Below are 16,207 nucleotides of genomic sequence, written 5' to 3'. Positions count from 1 at the left end.
ACCGAATGCAAAATATTTCATCTAAATTGCGTTTTTGTCTCATAACTCACAAACGGAATGTCGTATGAGCTTCAAATTGCACACGATTTGAGAGTGGATTATATGCTTTGTAATCATAATAAAATTGTTGCTAAAGAATTTGGTTTATTTAGGAGTGGTCATTGAAACACCCCTATGCTAAATTACTCACGCTAATAATCATGGCTCTAAAATGCTCTAAAATGTCGTTTTTGTCCATAACTCAAAAACAGAATGTTGTATTGGTTTCATATTGCACCAGATTTGAGAGTAGATAATATCCTTTTGAATCATAATAAAATTGTTGATAAAATGTTGGGTTATTCAGGGAGTGGTCACTGAAAACACCTCATATGCTAAATTACACAAGTTTCTAATAATAATGCCCTCAACTGTAGTCAAATTTCGTTTTTGTCTCGTAACTAAAAAACACTACTAATACATTTTTTTACAATATCACAGTGTTTTGCAGCATGTTTCCAAAATATTTTCAATGTTATTAAAACTTCAAACATTTTGTACCCTTTATGATATAACCCAACATGTAAATGTTTTGTCTAAAACTTGTGTTTGCTGAGTATAGGCATATATAAATGTTTTCTGGAAAACTTGTGTATGCTGAGTATAGGCATATCCGAGCGAATCACAAAGATGATGTAACAATTTGAAACAACTCATTCCTGAATATTATTTCTATTAAGACACGCTTTTGCGATGAGAAAAACACGAAAAAAAACCACAATTGAATATACATTTAAAAAAAGACCACCACTGGGACTCGAACCATTCACATCGGTCAATAGTCAAAAGGTTATCAGTCTGAGGACTAATCCGCTACGCCACGCTGCCATTTCGCAATCGAAGTAACAAGTTTTGTTCTTTTATAGTAGTCAGGTATCGGGAAAGTGTAAAGTTAGTATAGAGTACTTGCACGAAAGGTCATGAGTTCAAATCATCCTCCAGACACGCTCCATAAGATATGCTAATGCATGGAGTACAAAGAATTACTTTGATCAAAACCAGTTAAACAGGTGATTGGTATTGTACTCCGTGCATTTGCATGTCCTCTGGAGCGTGTCTTTAGGATGGTTTGAACTTTGTGATCTTCCATGCAAGCACCCTATAGTAGAAACCTCAAAATGTATCAGTTTACCATAATGACAAAATGGTGCAAAATCGACATTTTATGTTTTTAGGCCGCATCTCACGAAGCGTCACGTTCGTTTACATTTGCTATACCAATTGAAAATGTTTTATTGCAAAAGGAATAAAACATTTGTTTCATATATTAAATTTGTTAACAGTGAAGTTTACCAATTTGAATTGAAATAAATACGCATAAACAACTCATTTCTGAATATTATTTATATTAAAATACGCTTTTGCGATGAGAAAAAAAAGAAAAAAGAAAACAACAATTGAATATACTTTTAAAAAAGACCACCAATGAGACTCGAACCACATCGGTCAATAGTCAAAGGTTATCAGTCTGAGGACTAATCCGCTACGCCACGCTGCCATTTACATAATCGAAGTAACAAGTGGTGTTCTTTTATAATAGTCAGGTATCGGGAAAGTGTAAAGTTGTATAGTAGAAATGGCAAAGTGTATCAGTTTACCATAATGACAAAATGGTCCAAAATCGATATTTTATGTTTTTGAGGCCGCATCTCACGAACGTCACGTTCGTTTACATTTGCTATACCAATTGAGAATGTTTTTGGAATGCAAAATGGAATGAAACATGATTTCATATATGCCACTTTACCATTTTGAATTGAAAGAAATACTATATAATTCAAGTTTAACAAATTTATAAGAGATGATACCTTTATAACTATAAAAGAACAAAACTTGTTACTTCGTTTTGCAATGGCAGCGTGGCGTAGCGGATTAGTCCTCCGACTGTTAATCTTTTGGCTATTGACTGATGTGCATGGTTCGAGTCCCAATGGTGGTCTATATTTTTCTTTAAGTGTATTAAATTGTTGCTTTTTTTTCTTTTTTTTCTCATCGCAAAAGCGTATTTTGTTATAAATAATATTCAGAAATGAGTTGTTTCAAATTGTTACATCATAATAATCTTTCTGATTCGCTCGGATGTGCCTATACTCAGCAAACACAAGTTTGAGAGAAAACATACATTTTACAGGTTAAGGGTACATAACGTTTTAATAACATTCAAAAAAAGATTTTGGAAAACATGCTGCAAAACATTATGATATTGTACGAAAAATGCATTTGTAGTGTCTTTGAGTTATGAGACAAAAACGAAAATTGACTCAGTATCATACAGAAGAGGGCCATAATTACAAAACTTGTGTCATTTAGCATAGGAGGTGTTGTCAGTGACCACTCCCTAAATAAATCAACATTTTTATCAACAATTTTATTATGATTCAAAAGGATATTATCTACTCTCTAATCGTGTGCAATATGAAGCTCATACAATATTCTGTTTTTGAGTTATGGACAAAATCGACATTTTAGAGCAGTTTAGAGCCATAATTATGAAAAGTGTGTAATTTAGCATATGGGGTGTTTTCAGTGACCACTCTCTAAATAAACCAAATTCTTTATCAACAATTTTATTATGATTGCAAAGCATATAATCCCCTCTCAAATCGTGTGCAATATGAAGCTCATACAACATTCTGTTTTTGAGTTATGGACAAAAACGACATTTTAGAGCAGTTTAGAGCCATAATTATGAAACGTGTGTAATTTAGCATATGGGGTGTTTTGGGTGACCACATCCTAAATAAACCAAATTCGTTATCAACAATTTTATTATGATTGCAAAGTATATAATCCACTCTCAAATCGTGTGAAATTTGAAGCTCATACGACATTCCGTTTTTGAGTTATGAGACAAAAACGAAATTTAGATGAAATATTTTGCATTCGGTAGAGACAATCAAGGAAAAAAGTCCTTGGAACGCTTGGCACACTCTGTCGAAATTCCGTGCAGAATTTCTTATGTTCATGGAAATTACCTATATTGTGTTTGGGAAGAAACATGACATCTACAACAATGATTTACCTTCCCTCTCCCCATCAAGCAATGTTGGAACACATTGGGGAACCGCTGAAGACATTGGCATTTCTCAACATTGCACGGGGAGAGGGGTGACAGTTTTCCGTTATTCACACGCATAGCGTTCCCAAGACTTTTTTCCTTGATTGTCTCTACCGAATGCAAAATATTTCATCTAAATTACGTTTTTGTTTCATAACTCACAAACGGAATGTCGTATGAGCTTCAAATTGCACACGATTTGAGAGTGGATTATATGCTTTGTAATCATAATAAAATTGTTGCTAAAGAATTTGGTTTATTTAGGGAGTGGTCATTGGAAACACCCCCCTATGCTAAATTACTCACGTTAATAATCATGGCTCTAAAATGCTCTAAAATGTCGTTTTTGTCCATAACTCAAAAACAGAATGTTGTATTGGTTTCATATTGCACCAGATTTGAGAGTAGATAATATCCTTTTGAATCATAATAAAATTGTTGATAAAAATGTTGGGTTATTCAGGGAGTGGTCACTGAAAACACCTCATATGCTAAATTACACAAGTTTCGTAATAATGCCCTCAACTGTAGTCAAATTTCGTTTTTGTCTCGTAACTCAAAAACACTACAAATACATTTTTTTACAATATCACAATGTTTTGCAGCATGTTTCCAAAATATTTTCAATGTTATTAAAACTTCAAACATTTTGTACCCTTTATGATATAACCCAACATGTAAATGTTTTGTCTAAAACTTGTGTTTGCTGAGTATAGGCATATATAAATGTTTTCTGGAAAACTTGTGTATGCTGAGTATAGGCATATCCGAGCGAATCACAAAGATGATGTAACAATTTGAAACAACTCATTCCTGAATATTATTTCTATTAAGACACGCTTTTGCGATGAGAAAAAACACGAAAAAAAACCACAATTGAATATACATTTAAAAAAAAGACCACCACTGGGACTCGAACCATTCACATCGGTCAATAGTCAAAAGGTTATCAGTCTGAGGACTAATCCGCTACGCCACGCTGCCATTTCGCAATCGAAGTAACAAGTTTTGTTCTTTTATAGTAGTCAGGTATCGGGAAAGTGTAAAGTTGTATAGAGTACTTGCACGAAAGGTCATGAGTTCAAATCATCCTCCAGACACGCTCCATAAGATATGCTAATGCATGGAGTACAAAGAATTACTTTGATCAAAACCAGTTAAACAGGTGATTGGTATTGTACTCCGTGCATTTGCATGTCCTCTGGAGCGTGTCTTTAGGATGGTTTGAACTTTGTGATCTTCCATGCAAGCACCCTATAGTAGAAACCTCAAAATGTATCAGTTTACCATAATGACAAAATGGTGCAAAATCGACATTTTATGTTTTTAGGCCGCATCTCACGAAGCGTCACGTTCGTTTACATTTGCTATACCAATTGAAAATGTTTTATTGCAAAAGGAATAAAACATTTGTTTCATATATTAAATTTGTTAACAGTGAAGTATATTACCAATTTAAATTGAAATAAAGACGCCTAAACAACTCATTTCTGAATATTATTTATATTAAAATACGCTTTTACGATGAGAAAAAAAAGAAAAGAAAAAAAAAAACAACAATTGAATATACTTTTAAAAAAGACCACCAATGAGACTCGAACCACATCGGTCAATAGTCAAAAGGTTATCAGTCTGAGGACTAATCCGCTCATACGCTGCCATTTATAAATCGAGTAACAAGTGGTGTTCTTTTATAGTAGTCAGGTATCGAAAGAAAGTGTAAAGTTGTATTTATTTCAATAAAATGGTAAAGTGTTAACAAATTTCCATAATGACAAAGTGGTCATTCGATATTTTATGTTTTAAAACATTCTCAATTGGTATAGCAAATGTAAACGAACGTGACGCTTTCATGAGATTTGCCTCAAAAACATAAAATGTCGATTTTGGACCATTTTGTCATTATGGTAAACTGATACACTTTGCCATTTCTACTATACAAGTTTACACTTTCCCTGATACCTGACTACTATAAAAGAACAAAACTTGTTACTTCGCTTTGCAATGGCAGCGTGGCGAGCGGATTAGTCCTCCGACTGTTAATCTTTTGGCTATTGACTGATGTGCATGGTTCGAGTCCCAATGGTGGTCTATATTTTTTTTTAAGTGTATTAAATTGTTGCTTCTTTTTTCTTTCTTTTTTCTCATCGCAAAAGCATATTTTGTTATAAATAATATTCAGAAATGAGTTGTTTCAAATTGTTACATCATAATAATCTTTCTGATTCGCTCGGATGTGCCTATACTCAGCAAACACAAGTTTGAGAGAAAACATACATTTTACAGGTTAAGGGTACATAACGTTTTAATAACATTCAAAAAAAGATTTTGGAAAACATGCTGCAAAACATTATGATATTGTACGAAAAATGCATTTGTAGTGTCTTTGAGTTATGAGACAAAAACGAAAATTGACTCAGTATCATACAGAAGAGGGCCATAATTACAAAACTTGTGTCATTTAGCATAGGAGGTGTTGTCAGTGACCACTCCCTAAATAAATCAACATTTTTATCAACAATTTTATTATGATTCAAAAGGATATTATCTACTCTCTAATCGTGTGCAATATGAAGCTCATACAACATTCTGTTTTTGAGTTATGGACAAAATCGACATTTTAGAGCAGTTTAGAGCCATAATTATGAAAAGTGTGTAATTTAGCATATGGGGTGTTTTCAGTGACCACTCTCTAAATAAACCAAATTCTTTATCAACAATTTTATTATGATTGCAAAGCATATAATCCCCTCTCAAATCGTGTGCAATATGAAGCTCATACAACATTCTGTTTTTGAGTTATGGACAAAAACGACATTTTAGAGCAGTTTAGAGCCATAATTATGAAACGTGTGTAATTTAGCATATGGGGTGTTTTGGGTGACCACATCCTAAATAAACCAAATTCGTTATCAACAATTTTATTACGATTGCAAAGTATATAATCCACTCTCAAATCGTGTGAAATTTGAAGCTCATACGACATTCCGTTTTTGAGTTATGAGACAAAAACGAAATTTAGATGAAATATTTTGCATTCGGTAGAGACAATCAAGGAAAAAAGTCCTTGGAACGCTGGCACACTCTGTCGAAATTCCGTGCAGAATTTCTTATGTTCATGGAAATTACCTATATTGTGTTTGGGAAGAAACATGACATCTACAACAATGATTTACCTTCCCTCTCCCCATCAAGCAATGTTGGAACACATTGGGGAACCGCTGAAGACATTGGCATTTCTCAACATTGCACGGGGGAGAGGGGTGACAGTTTTCCGTTATTCACACGCAAGCGTTCCAAGACTTTTTTCCTTGATTGTAGGTTTGGCAGGGAGGAAGAGGATTGAAAATGCTCATTACATATTCCTTGGCTCTTAAGAACATCAATGCAAATATCTTGTAATTTTAGGGGTGCCTTTTTGAACGATTTATTTTGTCCAAGCACCAGTAGACTCCTACCCAGGCATTCAAAGTAATTATTGATGGTCAGATTATGTGTTTGTCACTTCACTTTGGTGAACTATTTGCCTAAGCACCTTGAGTTTCATACCCAGGTTTTATGATTGAAGCAATACTTGATTTATCAGATTCTCTGTTTTTCACTTAAATTGCTGAACTATTTGTCCAAGCACTCGTAGACTCCTACCAAGGCAATTCAAAGCAATTCTTGATCATCAGATTCTTTGTTTATCACTACACATAGGTAGACTATGTAATCCAAGCATTATAAATTCAGAGCAATAATTGATATATCAGAGTCTTTGTTTTCACATAGGCGAACTTTTTGCACAGGCACCAGTTGACTCCTACCCAGGCATTGCAGTAGAAGCAGTAATTGATTCCAGTAGGTATTTCTGCATCAGGATACAAAATGAAAGTGGTAAGTCACTAGACTGATGCACTCAGTTGGTTATAAAAATGTTAAGGGTGTACTACACCCCAGGCCAAATTTGTGCTTATTTTTGAATAAATATAAACAATTATAGCGCATTGGTGACAAGTAAGATATCTATATTATAGGGGCAAGGACTACAACTACTGCACTGAAAATTCAGCAACTCAAGGCAAGTAGTTATTGATTTATTGATCAAATATTGGTTTTCCCTCATTTTTGACTCTAACTCCACAACTGTTGTCTGTGTTGAAATAAAATTTCCAGTGCAGTAGTTTTAGTCCTTGCCCCTATAATATAGATATCTTACTTGTCACCAATGCGCTATAATTTTTGAGAAAAATGCAAAAATAGGCACAAAATTGGGCAGGGGAAAATTCTTAGTCAATGGGAGTTGTCTACGTCATCATGAGTGTTGATAACACGTAACACGCTTGTAGAGGTGCGTGTATGTATCGCGTTGTATGCGTAGACTAGTGCGGAATACACACACGCTAGCAGTACTCTCAACAGAATATGTGAACTTATAACAAGTTTTGTTCATTTTATAATAAGGGGAATTTTTATGACGGTAACTAAGTTTTTGCTTAAAAAATAGTTTACAGATATTAAATGATATTTAACTAACTAAGAATGAGAATAAACGATTTTTGTCTTTACTATCCTCTACCGTGTGATAGATGACAGGCAGGTCCAATATTTTGAGTAGTGGATGCCGGCGCATTTATTCTCCAAACGAATACATGAAATTTTGTATAGGATTTGCCCACCAGAGTCTGGGGAACTGATTCTGTGCAGTTGGGTCCAAATAACCTTTCTACCGGAATCTCAAATTTGAAACATATCAGAGAACATTTAGCCCGATATTCTGTTAGAGTGTTTAACTTTCAAACAGGTGATTTTGAAGTCATATGGTACGTTAAAAAAAAAGCAGGAAGCTCCATCCAGGGATTCCTGGAAAATATTGGTATTTAAGGGAAATTTTGGTGAATTCCCTCACAGAGAAATACATAAAAATTGTGGGAAATGTATTATATTTTTTAAAATCTGGCTATTTAATCTTCCAGGGAAAATGCACATTTTTTTTTCAAGGCCCAAGCATGTAGCTATTATGACCAAATTGACAAATTATGCTTAATTAAATTTATAGATCGGTAAGACAAATAATTGTTTTTACAGAAAATGTCTACATGTCCCTTTTAATTAAAGAATGTATTTTCTAATGTATTTTGTTTTACCCATTTTACTCCTGTAGGTCGGCATGCATTCATAGGTCTTGGCTTCACAGACAGAGGCGACTCATTTGATTTTAATGTTGCACTACAGGACCATTTTAAGTAAGTGAACCAGGATTCAGCACTTTTGACCAAAAATTGGAAAATCTTGGGTTGCAATTCCTTTTTTTTTCATATTTGAATTTCTATTGTTTTGCAAAATTTGCAAAATGTTAATACTGTTTGTAATTCATGCTGCTTTATGCTGATCCAACTTGCACCTGATGTACGAAGTGATTATGATTCAATGAACCTTCATATGTTTAAAAATGTATTTACTCAATGTTCTATTTAACATGGTTTTCTTAAATGTTTTCCTTGTTTCCATTATTTATGTATAAGAAAGTTTAAGCTTTGTTTTGATTATCATAATTATGTTATTTATTAAGTATTGTATATTTTGTAATTAAGTGCAGGGCCTTCTTGGAGATCAGTACAAGATACTGAAGAGGTTACCCTGGATAAAGAAAGAATAAATAAATATATTCCAGAAATGAGTCTGACAAACAGTATAAATCATTGTTTACTGTCATATCTTGCAGGAACCTTTTTTTGAAAATAATTATAAAAACCATTTCCTTTATTAACAATAAGAGCATATTAGAAAGCTCTCTATTATTTCTTAGCTGAAGTTCTTATGCAGAAAGCTGCAGGTTCCTGTTATGTATGGGACATTTCATATAAGAGCATATTAGAGAGCTTGTGATTTCCAAACGTACATATCATACGCCTGAGCATCCATTCACAATCAATCTCATATGACAGGATTTTGAATAGATGCATGACAGCGTATGATAAGTTTGGAAATCGCAAGCTCTCTATTATTTCTTAGCTGAAATTCTTGTGCTAAAAGCTGCCGTAACCTGTTATGTATGGGACATTTCTTATAATACTTTAAAGGGATGTTATCTGCAACTTGCCCTACTCATGATTCTACATGGAAATCCGCTGGCCTAAACTATTTTTCACCATAATGTGGCAATGACGTCATCACGTCATCGTATCTATGCAGCGTTTTTAAGCGTGTGCATGTGTACACCAGCGCTTAGAGCTAACACTAGCGATTTGAAGTTGCGCCCTTTGAAATGCACACTGACATCACTGCCACATCAGGGTGAAAAATGGTATAGCAGATTTTCAATATGATTGTTTGGCAATAACAAAAATGCAGGTGTGAGTTTCAATTTCCTCAAAACTTTAACTCTGCTTCTTATGGCAAACAAAATACAGGTGAGTCTTGATAGAACTGCACTTGAAAATATTGCTTTTTGAGAATTATGCTTTACTATATAAACTGATTAATCGTGCAACCTCATGGTCTATTAACCATTTTGTCCATTGGTTTTGATATTGGGGTATTGCAGTTGAAATCCATACACCCCCATGGAAGACATGACCTTAACCTCCCACACAGGGGGTGTAGATTTCAAATGGAGTCACTCATTCAGATAACCCAATTTGGAATTCACACTCCCTGTGTGGAAGATTCTGGTAAAATCTTTCATAGGGGGTGTATGGATTTCAAATGTAATGGCCCGTTGTGTCTGTTTCAGATGGGTGAAGCAATCCAAAGAGATAGAGGAGGAAACCAAATCAGGAAAAGTAGACACAGGACCAAAGCTGGATTTGGGATTCAAAGAAGGACAAACTATTACATTAAATATTGGAGTAAGTCCCCCTATGATTTAAGACCAAATTCAAAAGACTAGTTTGCGTATGACGTCCTGTCAGCCAGACCAAAATGCTCTACTGTTCAGATCACTCAGCAAACAATCACGCCACGCTTTTGCTCTGACATCAGATGCAAACTAATCTTTAATTTGGTCTTGAATTATATCCCTAATCCAAAGCTGGACTAGAGATTAAAAGCAGGCCATGATAAATTGCCTGGGGCAAGTGATTTATTTTTCAGGCAATTTAAATTTTGGATAACTGCCTGTTTCAGGCAAGTCCTTTCAGCTTAATGGTAAAAGTTTCATTATAAAAAAATTACAATTGATTCGTCATGCAACTGACAAACTTACTTTCACTTCAGCAAAACTGTCACAAATAAATAATCCAAGAACTAAAGCACAGAGAGCATTCTTAATCCTGATCTGTTACTTGATTTGCAAGCAAAGATTCGATGATCGAAAGTGTGTGACAGTTATTTTCACTAACTAGTGATTTTTGCTTACTGTGTGATACGCCGTATTTGGCATGCATTTTTAGGATTTTTTTAGGGACTCATAGCTTTTTGCATTAATTTAATGCCCCAGCTAGTAAATTTGGGAGGTTCCTCTTCTGAAATTATGTAAATCTTTTCATTACTTGGTAAAAATGTATATAGCGATAATTGACAGGCAGTCAGGCATAGTCTTGCACGTGCTAATTGGGCTGGGAATAATAGTAATTTTCGGGCAAGCTATTTTCTACTCGCCTGTCCAATCGGTCAAGCTAAAGAATTGTTGCAGTCTGATTCAAAGAGAGACGGACTTAAAGGAAGGTGGTCCAATATATTTAAAAAATGAAATTCTTTAAAATTTACGTAATTATGTATCATCCGTTTTAAGCATTCATGCAAAAAGAACATGTAGATGTAACTAATTCCTTATGGAATTACTGACATTTTTAAAGCATGATACTGGTAGTCTACAGATTAATTATGAAATGATAATCATGTAATAACTTGGTATCAAATGAAAGATCTTATTTGCATTTTGATGGGGTGAAGTCGCCTACCTTTAATATTGGTAGTAATTCATCGGTGATCCTAACTAGGCATGTGTGTAGCCAGTATTTTCTTCATTATTTATTGCCACTTATATTAACCAATTACTTTTTTTTCCCTTTCTGATAGACTAAAAAAAGTGGATCCAAACCAAGGGGTACAGCAGCAACAGGGGGTGTTCCAGGCTTACTACCTCCTCCCCCTGGAAACAAAATACCAACAATACCATCTCCAAACCAAAGTCATTCTGCCATTCCACCACAAGAGCAACAGATAAATAATCAATTTGGTGGGTTTGCATCATCATCAGCAGCAGCAGCACCGAGTCAACCACAACAGACAAGTAATGTGGACTTATTTGGTAAGAAATAATTGGTAGGGTAGAGTGTCATTAATACTAGTCTTATATTTTTGGGGAGGCAGACTTCCACCTCATAATGTCTGTGACTAGCAGATGGGTCTTATGAATGAGACTGGCATATTGCGTAATAGGCCTGGCAGGGAGAACTAACTATAGTCTGAATACCTTTCTCAAGTCAATAATTTAGATATTGTTTATTATTGTATCACTAAAATGATGAGAAGTATACATTTTCAGAAAGGATATGATGCAAGAAATCCAACTAGCATAACAGATTCCTGCAAAAATTAATAGTTTTTGAAAATCTCAAAATTTAATTTTACCTTGCTGACTCGAGGAAGGTATACAGACTATACCCAGTAAACACAAAAATGTTTTTAAGATATTGTAAAAAAAATGTATATTGTGTATTTATCCTTGATCTGCACAGTGCACAGTTATCATCTGTACTTTAATAGTACTTTAATTCTTATTGCTTTTTCAGGAGGATTTAGTGCTCCACCACCACAGCAACAAGCATCATCACAAGGTCAAACAGCAGATTTATTGGGAGGTTTTGGAATGCCATCATCAGCATCACAACCAGCAGCTCAGCAACAAACAGGGACAGATTGGGGAGATTTCACTAGTGCGCAGTAAGTTAGAAATTAATGTTCTGCGTGCTAGCCATAGGCTTCAACATCTAAAAGTTTTCAGATATTTTCTCAAAATATCAAGAGCTATCTCAAGAACCACTGAACCAATGCTAGGCTTGTTTGTACTCATTTTAATGCATTTTTCATGCTGATTCCAAGTATGGACATACAAATATTAAATTTAGAAATTTATCAATTGCAGTCGACACCCACGTGGAGAGGGCTAAGTGAGGAGAAAAAACCTGTTCTATGGGTCGATAAACTCGGATATTGCATTTTGGAGATTTTTTTATCAGAAAAAAAAAAAAAACAACCGTTTATTGACCAAAGCGGATTGGGATTTGACAAAAATTGTGAAAATTAAAGTTTTTTAGATTTACTAAGCTTTAGGTGATTTTTTAGGGTCATTTTGAAAATAAAGCTTGATGTTTAGTTGTACCCACATTTCTGAAAAGGAATCTTGCATTTTGGTGTCCTTATGTGGCATAATTATGTTATGACAACAACAACAATGACCATTTTTCGTTTTCTGAATTGTTTGTTCCAGATCTGGCGGCAACTCCGGCGGTAACAGTTGGGTCCAGTTTTAAACATGTGTATCCGTAATATTGAACTGCTCAGTTTCTAGCGAACAGATAAAACCCATGAGAAATATACTGCATCTAACAGCATTTCTGATTGGTTGATAACTTGAAATGCTCATTTCAATTGCCAATTATGACTAGGCTTTAATCTTTTTATGGTCAAACTTGCATAAATGCAGATGATCTTATTAGTACCCTCCATGATTGGTTCAAATTTGGACACAGTATTCATTTTAGCCAATCGTCAGGTAGTTCTCATGGGGTTAAAGGGTGTGACCCGATCGACAGCCTCATTCCCCATTTTTCTTGATCAAAACTGAGATTTGGTAATCAAAAGAAAGCTCATATTTTTCTCATTACCCCAATAAAATTTAACACCTGTGATAATGTTTTGTTTAGATGGTGTGAACAAAAATGTGGTGAAATGTGGTAACCACAACTGGAAGTTGCGGTTACCACATTGTGATACATGTTTTTTCTTCCTGTATCAAAACTGCTGAGCAATACAACTCCAAATTATTTGGAAACATATTGTTTCAATGATAATCTTCAATTTAAGATAGAAAATGGAACATGAAAAATGGGAACATGCCCATTTAAGTGATATTCTGATGTATGGAGTTTATGGAACCCTTTTTAAATCATCAAATTTACTTATTTTGTTTAGGAAATATAATAAAGTGATTTCCCCAAAATTCATGATGATACTGATACATGGATCATACATACACAACTTTATACTAACAACTTTGTGGGGTGCCGTGGGATGTATGTGTTTGCCGGCAAAGATGGATGGTAATGTGAAACTTTATATTCCAACTGTGCGTGTTACTGCAACCATGGATGGTCCCCGTTTAGCTGAGATAGTGCAATTGACTGGAAACACCCTAAAAATGCATTTGAGAGTGCGTCCTCTATATTTTTGATATAAAATCAGTCCCTGGTTGATAGGTTAAAAAAAAATTGTGTATTGTGTAAAATGGGTCAACAAAATCAGAAAAAACATTGTTTGCAATTAAGATTTATTTTAAATCTGGTCAACCAGACATAACTGATTTTGACAGACGAACCAATGTTGCGACTGAAACCTTCAGTCTTCAGCTGGGTTGTGATGCAAATGACCTTGAGTACCGGATACTTCCGGTATTGATATTGAGTATTGCATATTCCAGTACATGGTCTCCGCTTACAAGCAAATACAGGTAGGGCTGGGTGTATCATCCATGGACAGAAATCAGTATCATGAATTTTAGGGAAATAACATTTAAGTAAATTAAGTGATTTAAAAGAATACTAATAGTAAAACCATTTACTTCATAAGGCTGTGATCACATAGAAGTATGCGGTATTCGCTATATGATATACGCTCATTCGATCAGGCCGAGTTCACATAGGAGTATACTATGTGAACTCAGCCTGAGCGAATACCGTATACAGTATACTTCTATGTGATCGCAGCCTAACAAAATCATAACAAAGTAAAGAAAAACATGTTTATTAAGAACTGCACCTATGGCGGGGCATCCAATCATTCCCCTATGTCTGTCTGAAAACTGTCAAAATAACCCCACCATGAAATCTGAAATATTTTGAGTGATTTTTCAGTGACTTGGTGTTACTGGAAGAGTTTTAGGATTGAAAACATGTAATATTGGTATTGGTGTTGAAAAGGTTACACAGGTGAATTGAGAGGAATAATTTCAATTTTCTGATCAGGTTAGGTGTTTGGTATTCTGACTGGATGCTCTGCCAAAATGGTGCAAGGATTTTATGTAGAACTTGATTTTGTTTGATTGAGGTTTTTGTGCAAAATTAATTCTTATTACTTAGTAAGAATGTTATACTTCAGTATTTGTGTACTGACTTTTAATTTAAGTTGAATTGATTGTAGCTATAATTTCTAGATTTTTCTTTATTGGATAGAGTGCTAATCTTAGCCAAACAGATACTGTAAATGTGGTAATTTTTGTGGGTGTAATTTTTTCACGCTCTGCCAATCAGGAATTTTGAGGTTTCGTACATAGTCCTATGCATAGAATATTATTAGTTATCCCCTGTCTGTTCATATGCAATACGAAAAATATCACTGGTTTTGAGGTCAGTATCACACGAGGCCGCAGGCCGAGTGTGATACTGTTTCCTCAAAACCTCAGTGATATTTTTCAGATTATATGAACAGACAGGGGTAACTAATTTATCATTCAGTAGACATGAATTTAACACAAACAAACAAACAAACAAACAAACAAACAAACAAACAAACAAATAAATAAATAAATAAATAAATAAATAAATAAATAAATAAATACCACAATCATAAAATAATCAAGTTATAGGCCTACTCCAAACTCTTCCATGCATGCTTTTATTGCTTACGGTTTTCTGTCATGCAACTACCGCCAGGCCATGTAATACAGCGCGCCATTGCCAACGCGTGACGCAACTTAGCACGCGACGCGATGTAGCGCGTAATTGCCGTCTCTACCGCATACGCGATCAGCACAGTGTACAATACAACGCGAGTATGCGGCCCGTTAATTGCCGGTACTGATTAAGAGCTGAATAATACGGCTATATATTGTACGGTAATTTATGAACGCTGAACAATACGAAATTATATTATTTGGCTATTAACCAATGAAATGTCGTTATTCATGTCTACTGAATGATAAGTATATATATTTGTGTGTTTTTATTTTCGCAGTAGCGGCATTGAGCGAAAAAGGCATGAAAATTAATGTTTCGTGAAAATTTCCACTTTTACAGAATCAGATTGGTCTTCTTTGGTTCACCACAAATTGCAGTAGTTATGTATGTACGTACTGCGTATTTCACTGGTTGCAGTTCAGAATCATGTGCGTAAAGTTAATCATGTACACTCATGATTCAGTAGTCGAAATGCTTGCAGCGCAACCTGCGAAAAACCATTGTCGTCGCTACCGAACTTGAAGGGAACCAAAATGTGAAATGCAACTGTCTATTTATAATGTTTTCAGCTACAACTGCTGGTTATGAAGGGTCATTTACATTTATAATCAATATTGGTGCTTTAAGTTTCTAAGGGGAAATGAAGAATTCGGGTGCAAATTGTGTTATACACAGTTGCTGCCTTGGAAAAATATTTAAATTAATATTGATAATGATAATGGGACTTTGGTGTTTCATTTCTTTTTTAATAATGATCACAAGCTTCATACTAATGAGTGCCCCGCCTCCGTATCAATTGCAAAGTATCTCATGAAATGACAATAAATTAATACAGAAATACAGAAGACAGGCTTTGAATATATCACATTTTGCATCTGAAATCTTCAAGTGTAAACTATAAATCAAAGGGCATTGTAAAATGTAAGCTAATTCATTTTTTTGGGCTGTTTTTTTTATCAGAAAATATTTTGTTTGGTTGCACATCAAAAGTTCTGCACACATCACATTTTACTAAGGCGACAGAAAAAAACCCTGTTTTACGGGCCGGCCGACCCAATTAATTGATTTTGAAAAATAAATATCAGAAAGTGTTCAAATCAAACCATGTTTGCAAAACATTTCCAGATTTTTCAAGCTTTTGGTGATTTTTTAGGGTCATTTATAGCCTCTTGTTTTAGAAGAATCTAGACCCACCGACCCTACTAGGCAAGCCCATCCACCCGTAGAA

General features: G+C 34.7%; 1 protein-coding gene across 1 annotated transcript in view; it reads left to right on the top strand.

The window, feature by feature from the left end:
• The window catches only part of LOC140156831 (adaptin ear-binding coat-associated protein 2-like), a 33,282-nt gene extending 18,695 nt beyond the window's left edge, over nt 1–14,587 (top strand). The window contains exons 3-8 of the mRNA XM_072179826.1: nt 6,872–6,976; nt 8,244–8,325; nt 9,816–9,930; nt 11,102–11,333; nt 11,818–11,968; nt 12,516–14,587. Of these exons, the coding sequence (XP_072035927.1) occupies nt 6,872–6,976; nt 8,244–8,325; nt 9,816–9,930; nt 11,102–11,333; nt 11,818–11,968; nt 12,516–12,558 (728 nt within the window). The 3' untranslated portion in view covers nt 12,559–14,587. The remainder of the gene's footprint in view (nt 1–6,871; nt 6,977–8,243; nt 8,326–9,815; nt 9,931–11,101; nt 11,334–11,817; nt 11,969–12,515) is intronic.
• Nucleotides 14,588–16,207: the final 1,620 nt, after the last annotated feature.

Source organism: Amphiura filiformis, chromosome 7 (genome assembly GCF_039555335.1).
Source record: "Amphiura filiformis chromosome 7, Afil_fr2py, whole genome shotgun sequence".
NCBI classification, from domain to species: domain Eukaryota; kingdom Metazoa; phylum Echinodermata; class Ophiuroidea; order Amphilepidida; family Amphiuridae; genus Amphiura; species Amphiura filiformis.
The sequence above is the reverse complement of the archived record's forward strand: the minus strand, read 5'-3'. Positions and strand labels throughout refer to the sequence as shown.